Genomic DNA, 9,003 nt, shown 5'->3' with positions numbered 1-9,003 from the left:
AAGTGCTTTTGTCGTGTTTCACAGATGGTTTTTGAGATGAATGAGTTAAAAGCAGATTCAATAAAGCTGGAGAGAGAATTATTAGAATGGAGCATTGATAGGGAAAAGAATCGGAATTATAGGGATAGAAATGAAAACTATGAAAGTGAAGAACTATGGAAGACTGAAAAGAAATTAGTTTAACAGGAGTGTTTGGCCCATCCTTGATTTCCAGGTACTAGGGGATGGACACTATTCAAAGAGATAATGGGTGACATTTTTTAGAAGCGACGGAAGATACCAATCTTTAGGGTCAATAAATTACACAAAATAAAGAGAAATCTAAATGTATTTCAGAACATCAAAGCAGATGTTGCAAACTGCTAAAGGGAATTCTCTCTTATTGGCAGACTGTATAGCTTTTTAAAAACTAGGAGGTAGTAGTTTCAAGTTTTTGATACATGGATGTTCTCTTGATAAGATTATGCAGCCTCCTCTTGTCCAAAGTTTTATATTTTATTGGCAAATCATAGCAATACCATTTAAAAGTATGTGTTGGAGGGTTTGGGGTAACTACCTCTGCTTTCCTTGCAAATCATCACCAGAAATTACATCAATACATGCTCTGTATTTTGCTTTTTCCCTACCTATCATTAAATTATAAGTATTTCTCATATTGGTAAATGGTTTTTATAATTATTTTAATGGCTACATGATAGCCCATCAAATTTATCCCATTGTAATTTTCTCCATCTTTTCTCCTTTATTAGATATTTAAGGGTTATTTCTTTCAAATTTTGAGAATTATGTGTAATCTTGACATAATTACATTTTATGCACGTAGCATGAAAGGCATTTTGAGCAGTTTCTTAGGTAAGTTCCCAGAAGTAATATTATCAGTTTGAACAGTTCCTTAGGTAAAGTTCCCAAAAGTGATATTACCACATCAAATGCCATTGCATTTTGATATGTGTCAGCTTTTATCATAAAAGTTATACTAAGTATTATAAATTTGAATATATATCTACCAATTTGCTGGATGTAAGAGGCATCTTTAAATGATAACATAGAATATTTTCCCATGTTTATTGTTTCTCCTTTTTTGCTCATGAATTATTATTGCTTATGCTTTTTAAACTTTTGTGGACTCTCTGTCTGTTTTACCAGTAAGTAATTTTCTGCAGTAACATAAATATTCTTCCCATTATCGCTGATTAAAAATTGTGTGATTATGAGGGTAGTAGCCAATTTTGGATCCAAATGCACATGTCAATTTGACTTATTTGGGGGTGAATTATCAAGAAAAATAATTAATTATTTAAATAATGGTGCCAGTGGTCTTGCTTATCAATATGATGCATAGATATGGATCTATGTGTTCTAGCAGCATTAATATTTGAATATTTGTGTGACAGACGTGATTTGTTGACTCACCCGACACTCACTTGTAACAATTTTTTACCTGTCTCTTTGAAAGAGTTTAAACAAGAGAGAAAATATTCAGTTTCCAGACCACTGTAAAATTGAAGTTGGCTCTATAATTCAGTTCTGGCCAGTAAAATGTAAGCAGGAGTATGCTGGTACTGCCTTCCCCAAAATGTTTTTTCTCTTTCCTCCAATAATCTTCTGGGTGGAGCAACAGCATCCACCTTGAAATCACAATGAGAAAACCAGGAGCATGGCTGCTTAGAGTGGATCTGAATTGTAAGGCACTAATATAATGCCATGAGCTCCCTACCCCTAAAACTTATGCGTGAAAACATAAAACTCCTTTTCATTTAAGCCACTATAGTCAAGCTTTCTGTGATTGACTATGGAAAAAAAAATTCTAATTAAGCTGAAGGGAGTTAGATTTCTATTAAGACTCACGTTTAAGCTAACCCAAAGCCGGCTTTATTTACAAACTTGCTACTGTGAGTCCATGATAACGGATCAAAGTAGAGATCAAAATTTCTAAATTTTATCTACCTGTTTCCTGGATCATAAACAGAGATGTGAATGCATCTCCTGGAGCAAAAATTAAATTTTTAAAAATGTTCATGACATTCAACGATGGAAACATAATTTAAAGACTTTCATATATTCACTACCCGGAGAAGTCAAGTTCAACTTGACAAGTACAACATCCAAGACACAATCAATCCATGCCTCTCCATATCCACCCATTTCTAGCCACTAGGTATCCATCTGTCATATACTGAGGATATACCTTTTGACAGGCCGCATGCTCCATGCCAAAGATGTAAAGAAACAGATACTGCTCAGTCTTTAAGAATTTCACCTTCAGGCTAGGTGTAGGAGGTGTGAGGAAGCCATTCAGATAAATATTTTTGATGCTGTGTTAGGGAAAAAATAGTAAAGAGATCAATAGTAGAGGCCAAAATAGATTATGTGACTCACCTTAGACCCCACAGCCGATAAGTGGTACAACTTCTTTTACTTGAAGTCTCTGGGCCAGTCTTTTTATGATACCAGCCAGCGCCTAAAATAATTAAACCAGTATCTTGGATATGAAAATATTTTTTTGCTTTATCAAATTACCATTGTTTTGGTCATTGCTGCATAGAAGTGACTGGTGTGAAGGAATCGCCCAGACCTATCAATCCTGACCTATCAATATGGTGCACGCTTTCAGATTTATTTAGCCTAAGGATTCATCCTTGTTTTGACCTTTCTGGAGCTGTTATTATGCACTCTGCGGGATGCCGGGGTGCTGCCTGCCTCCAGGGGCTCTTTTCTTACACTTCCCTCGTCTACTCCCCGTAGAGCAGCGAGGTGGCTGGTTGAGGAGGAGGGTGTAACCTTCGCTTCCTTTCTTTTTACCCAGCCAGACGTTCTAGAACAAAGAGAAGCAGCCAGGAACACAGGATGCAGGAAGAGAATCAGATGTTAGAGCTTTAGCACAGGGAAGCGACTCTGAGATGTTCCTCTCTCTAAAAAGTGATGTTTTCTACTGACAAGAAAAATCACTTGCGAAACATCTGTCTTTCCCCTCCTACTGCTGCCTTTTACAGAGGAACAGACTTCCCTTGACTCAGAAGCCATGTCTCCTTTCTTTAGGAAAACGGGTGCCCAAACGTGCAGCAAATCAAAAATTTTAAAGAGCCGAAATTAACTCGAGAACTTTCCACTTTATCTTTTTTAACCTAGAAATTCTTTTGTGAGGCTTACTGCCCAGTTTGGAACTTTGTTTTTCCTTACGATCGTTAGGAGCACAATCTTTTAAAATCATTACTGTCTCATCCCTGTCCTGTCATTATTATTTGGATGTGAAAATGTATTTTAAAAAAATAATAATAATATTTGGCTATTGATTTCTTTTTCCAAGTGAAATATACTTTATAAACTCAAAGACCTCACTCAGGACCACGTTGAATTCTGTCATAATAAACTGCAAATGAAGGAGGAAAGAGAAACTGAGTTAATATCAATCAATATTGTGAGGACTGGGACGTAGTCCTTATAACTACATGCCTAAGTACATCCCATTTTACAGGTGAGAAAATCAAGGCTAAGAGAGTTCATTAAGTCCAAGATGACACTGTTGGAAAATAGTGCAGTCAGGATTACAGTCCACTTCCCATCCACTTTCAAAAGCTATGCACTTTCTACCTCACTTTGTGATAGAGCCCCCCAACCTGTGTATAGCCTTTTCTGTTGAGTAGTCAAACACTTATTAGTCTCTGTTACTAGCCGTGAGATGCCAGATATAGTGTTAGTTCCATGGGTCTAAATGTCCTCTGAGGAGTGGAGATGATGATAATACCAACCTCACAGGGCTTTAGAAAGCGCTCACTGAGTTAATGCATCGAAAAGGGCTCAAAACAGGATCTGGCACATAGTACCTGCTCAGTAAATTTGTTCTCTGTTACTTCGTGGGTAATAGTGTAAAGTACATGTCACGGCTTTGCTTTCATGCATTATCTCGATCCAGCTACAGAGCTAGTTCTAAAGAAACAGGATTTTTTTTAAAGTTTCGGTCTTTATATATAAAGGATCCGCCCTCTTTTTGCTCCATCTGTTGAAACATCTGTAGAAGGGAAAAAACGTTTCTTAATAAGATTGTTGACATTCTTTAGTTCCAGCAACGAAACCCTTTTAAACAGACCAAGAGCAGCAGAGCTGCTTTGAAGGGGGCAATGTGATTTCTGTATTTCCATTCGCCTCTCTGAGCGTTAGTGCCCTACCCGCTCATGAGTGTCTTAGGGGGTACTTCCCGGAAACTCTAGAGGTCAACGTAAGGCAGACCAACACCCATCAGTCCACAAAGCATACAACAAAACACGCCACACAGGGACAGATAAATAATACCAGTTCTCAGTGTGTGTGATGAGCGTGTATCCTGGGGTCTTTCTTCCCATTCTGCAATTATCTCCACTCAGCAGAGTCAGCTGACTGCTCCGTTTGCTTGGCAGGGTCTGCAGTTCAGTACCCGTGAGCTGGAGGAGATGGGAGCCATGTTCTGCCTGGGCCTCCTCATCCTAGAGCTCAAATCCGTCAGCTGCAGCCAGCAGCTCCGGACCCGCGCGGCCGCCCTACTGAACGCCGAGGAAGACGCTCTGGACCACCACCTGCAAAGGTAGGATGCTCACAGGGGTGTGAGGGTGATGTTTGCTTTGGCGTTTCCATGGGAGAATATCTCAAACACAAAAGTCAAAGGGACCCAGGGATCTTCATCAAAAGAAAGACGTGGAGGAGTCACCAAAGGAAGGTAAGAGCAATGGTGTTTTTCCTAGAGCCACACCTGGGACGTTGTCACTCCCCGCTGATGACAAGGACGTTGCTGCGTATGAGTACACGAAAATGCAAATATAAAGCTACACACATTTATAAATGTGTTCTTAATACAGTTTGCTTGTGGTACAGAAGATGTAGCTTGATGACACACATGCACAGATAGAAGCATATGTAGCTACGTGTTTATATATGTACGAGTATTTTGGAGCCATTACTTAGCAAAAAAAACCAAACAAACACCTCACTGCCAATATCTAGGCACTTGGGGACAAGAAATGTTTTAATCTTCCTGTTCTTAAATTGCAACATTCCTTCTCGGAATGTGATAGGAACCACCCACAGGTAATGAGCACGTGGGCCTGGAGAAGCTGACTTAGCTACGGCAGGGGAAGACGGAGCTCTGAGAAGTGAGAGGGAGAAACATTATCCAGTCTTTACTGAGGACAAATATTTCAGCCTTGAGCAAAACAGATTCGGGGGGTAAGAAGAGAAGCTGTAATGGCCATGGGAGAGAAGAGGGGATCAGGAAAAGTCAGAGAAGTCAAGGCCAGGACATAGGGCACGTTTTGAGAGAGGGAATGGATGGGGATGATTGAGCTATTTGGGAAGGAAGTGCCTCCTGGTAAACGAGGAAAAAAATCTCATCGTGCACCTCAAGTGCAAAGGCAGAAAGCTGTTAATACTGAGAGCATCTTATTTCTAGCTCATGTTCATCAATTTTGCTCCCGCCACTGTTAGGCTGTTGTTTCAGTGTGACTTCTCCCCCAAATGGCCAGTCAAGCCTAGAACGATCTAGCGGCATACATTAATACTGCTCTGGAAGGCGCTGGTTTCTCTGAGACTTAATTACCTAAGCGCAGTAATTAACTTGCTCGTCACACCGTGCTATGGATCATAGACTATGGGAACTTAAGTAAATGCAGGCCTCTTTCCTCCTTAGCGTTGCTGCCTGCAGTTTCTTTTGTTTTGATATGAAGACCACTTCCTTCTGCCCTTGCTCCCTTCAGCACCCCTCAGCGCCCAAAGGCTTGGGGGCGTGTTTGGTGTCTCTGTGTTTCAGCCTACCCCTCTGACCGCTCTTCTCCCTGCCAGGATGCATATTTCCACTTGTCTTTTCATCATGGCCTTTGCTAAGCTATATCCGGGGGTACAGGCGTGCCTGGATTTTCTTTTTCTTTTCCCCACCTCTCCTCTGCTGCTCATTGAGGGAAGATTGAGCAGACCTGGCATCGCTTACCTACCCTGAATGGATTGTGCCCCGTCTCTTTGATCCAGTGCAGTAAGGATTAGTTGCCTGTAAACTGGAACAAGAAGAAATCTATCAAAGAAGTGCCTTTTCTAATTCAAGTCTAAAGAATTCAGTGTCAGGCTCCAAATACAATGGCTGCGATGCGGGTTATCATAAGAATATAGAATTACATGCCCTTCCTTCCGTCCCACACAACTGACTTAATTTCTCAGCTGGCGCCGGTCCAAGGATCCTGAAGCTTAGATCCATGTGCTCTCAGTCTGGTATAGCCTCTGAAGGGCAAGATGCCTACACAGAGGATGTGATTAGTACGTGTGTTTGAATAGATTTGAATTAAATTCGAGAGGCATGGAGTTTGGGGGAGAGCAGCAGGAAAAAAAAAATGTTTCACCCAAACATTAGTATCATAACATATTTTTCTATTTATTGGGGCAGTTGATCAAAACACACTGTGGTTCCTGCCTAAAGTTTCCAAACACTACATGGTGAAGAGGAAAATCCTTTGGCAAAATGTCTTGAACCAGAAACTATTTCAGCCACTAAGTTGTATGTTAAAGGATGGCAGATGGGAACTTGATCAAATGAGATCTATTAGTCTGAAACCAGCAAAAGGCTGTTTGTGTACCTTTTAATGAGCTCCTGATGAATAGGACTGTATCATCATATATAAGGACCAGCAGAGTGAATCCTGGGAATTCTGTTAGCAATGGGATGCTTACTGTGCATAGCGTGTCAACCGTGGTTGTCAGCGTGACTCTCCACGTGCTTCATTTTAAGAGACATCTGCCGACCTTTTTATCTCCTGCCTCTTTCTTGGCTTTGGTGCCAGCATTCTGTATGACAGTTATATCTACTTCCGAAACATTCTTTGAGCAGAAGGAAATATGAAAGGAAAAAAGGGGGACGGGGCTTTGACCTCAAAGTCCGACTTAAAGAAATGCGAGGACGTGGTCTTTTGAGTCGCGGAGGCCCCACAGAGTGATGACTCCCGGGAGTGATCCGCTGGGAAGACGCAGTGAGGCTGTCCTCCCTGCACACCGCGTGTCGACAGTAGGTTCCGCGCTTTGTTTACCATACAAGCCATTAGAGAGTCATCAGCATCCACAGAGCAACTTACCGTTTTCGTGAGCCCGAGAAAGAGCAGAAACGGTGGCCGTTGGCACAGTGGCTGAAGCGCAGAATGAAATTTGCGCGTGCTCTGTTTCGGTTTTTCTTTGACCGTTCTCTGCTTCCCAGTTGCTCATTTATGAAATGTCTTTAAAAGAAAAAAGAAAAAAAAAGAAAAACTCTACAGATCTATTAAGGCATCTTCCGATCATCTTTCCTTTCCTCCTCTTTCTCCCACGTCCCAGTCTTGTCCCTGGAAATAACCGCGTGTGCACTGCAGGAATTCTAAGCTGCTGCTTTAGGAGGCACCGTTTTTCCACTGTGACAGGTCTTTTGCAAAGTCATTTAACAGTTTTGCCGAGTCAGCCACCGTTCATCTCGGTCCGTATCCCTTCATTGCCTCTAGCTCTTCTCAGGCGAGCGCCCCCCCATCTCCAATTGTCCCTCCATTAAGAGCAAGAGGAAGCTCAGAGTTTCGAGGTGGGACTTTGCAATAGCTCAGTATCTTGCTGCTTCTCCTGAGTTCCATTCCTTTAACCAGGGCTTCGTCTTAAGCACCAAGATAATTTGGTCGTCTCTTTGTTTGGTAAGGCAACACACACACACACACACACACACTCTAAAACCTTTCATAGACTTTATAAAATGTGTTTTTAATAATTAAAAGGATACTTGATATTTATTTTTTAAAAATATGCCTTTGTCTTTCTGAATGAGAAAATATAATGTGGAAAACACAAAAAAAATCACCCCATCCCTGTCTTTAGGGATCACCTGTAATCCAGCCACCTGTTGAGAACCATTATCAACATGAAATTATTTTTCGCCTATGAATAAACAGATGTATAATCCCCTTAACTACAGTTATCAGAGTTCTTTGTAAAAGCTTCGTAAACACTTTTTTTTTTTATCTTAATAGACTTAATTTTTTTCAGAGCAATTTTAGGTTCACAGTAACATTGAGAGGAAGGTACAGAAATTGCCTACATATACCTAATCCCATTCATAGTAGTTAAAGGCAAATTTAAATAGTTTTGGTACGATTTTATGCTGATTTTCTACAACAAGTAAGTAAAATAATGAAAACCCAATGGTAGAGCCTCTAGGAGGAGAGAGATTGAACAGTATCATGCAGCTATCTGCAAATTGGTTTACTTTCCTCTGGAGAGGAGCCTGGCACATGCAAGAAGGTCCATAAAAACCTCCCATTTCATCTTGTTTCTAGCTTAAATGTTTCTCAAGAAAATAGCAGAAAACAATATTTAATGTGTAGATATTTATAGCTGTGAGACACACATCCCCAAATAAACTTAACCCAAATTCCTAGCAGTAAGAAAAAGAATACATTGTTTATTAATTTTCTACAATACTATGAAACCACGAAAGTAAAGATATCAATGTGTATATATAAGATACTAATAACAGAAACATTTATTAGCACCTCATCATGAACCAGATGCTGTGCTAAGTATTTTATAAGTATTATCTCACTTAATCATATAAATAATTCTGTAGAATAGATGCTATTATTAGCAGTTATTTGACAAACAAGGAAATTAAGTTTTATGGAGGTTAAGAGGTTTGACAAGTGTCATGAATCTTATAAGAGACTCCTGGCTTTTAAATCCAATTCTAACTCCAAAGCTCATGTTTTTCTATGATATTTAGCCTTTCAAATAATAACTTTTTTAAAAGCAGAATGATGAATGCTATGCACATGCTGATTGTGACTTCAGCAACACATAGACACATTGACAGAGGTGGGGGACATTAAGTGTATAATCTAAAACTAATTTAATCTTACTAGTTTCTTTATCTATACGGTTTCCAAAGCTCTTTGTTGAGGGAATACATATCTGAGTGCATTTGTGTGTAAGTTTTAAAATATGAATGACTTGGGCTCATTTTTTTGCCCAGGAATATCCCTTTAT

At 40.0% G+C, this 9,003-nt stretch overlaps 1 protein-coding gene across 1 annotated transcript in view; it reads left to right on the top strand.

Annotated features, from left to right (window-relative positions):
- Positions 1–4,562, top strand: part of AGBL1 (ATP/GTP binding protein like 1) — a 545,529-nt gene extending 540,967 nt beyond the window's left edge. Inside the window, exon 20 of the mRNA XM_023529006.1 lies at positions 4,395–4,562. Coding sequence (XP_023384774.1) covers positions 4,395–4,562 — 168 coding nt within the window. The remainder of the gene's footprint in view (positions 1–4,394) is intronic.
- The last annotated feature ends 4,441 nt before the right edge of the window (positions 4,563–9,003 follow it).

Source organism: Pteropus vampyrus, unplaced genomic scaffold, assembly GCF_000151845.1.
Source record: "Pteropus vampyrus isolate Shadow unplaced genomic scaffold, Pvam_2.0 Scaffold34, whole genome shotgun sequence".
NCBI lineage: Eukaryota > Metazoa > Chordata > Mammalia > Chiroptera > Pteropodidae > Pteropus > Pteropus vampyrus.
This window is presented reverse-complemented; position numbering and strand designations above follow the sequence as displayed.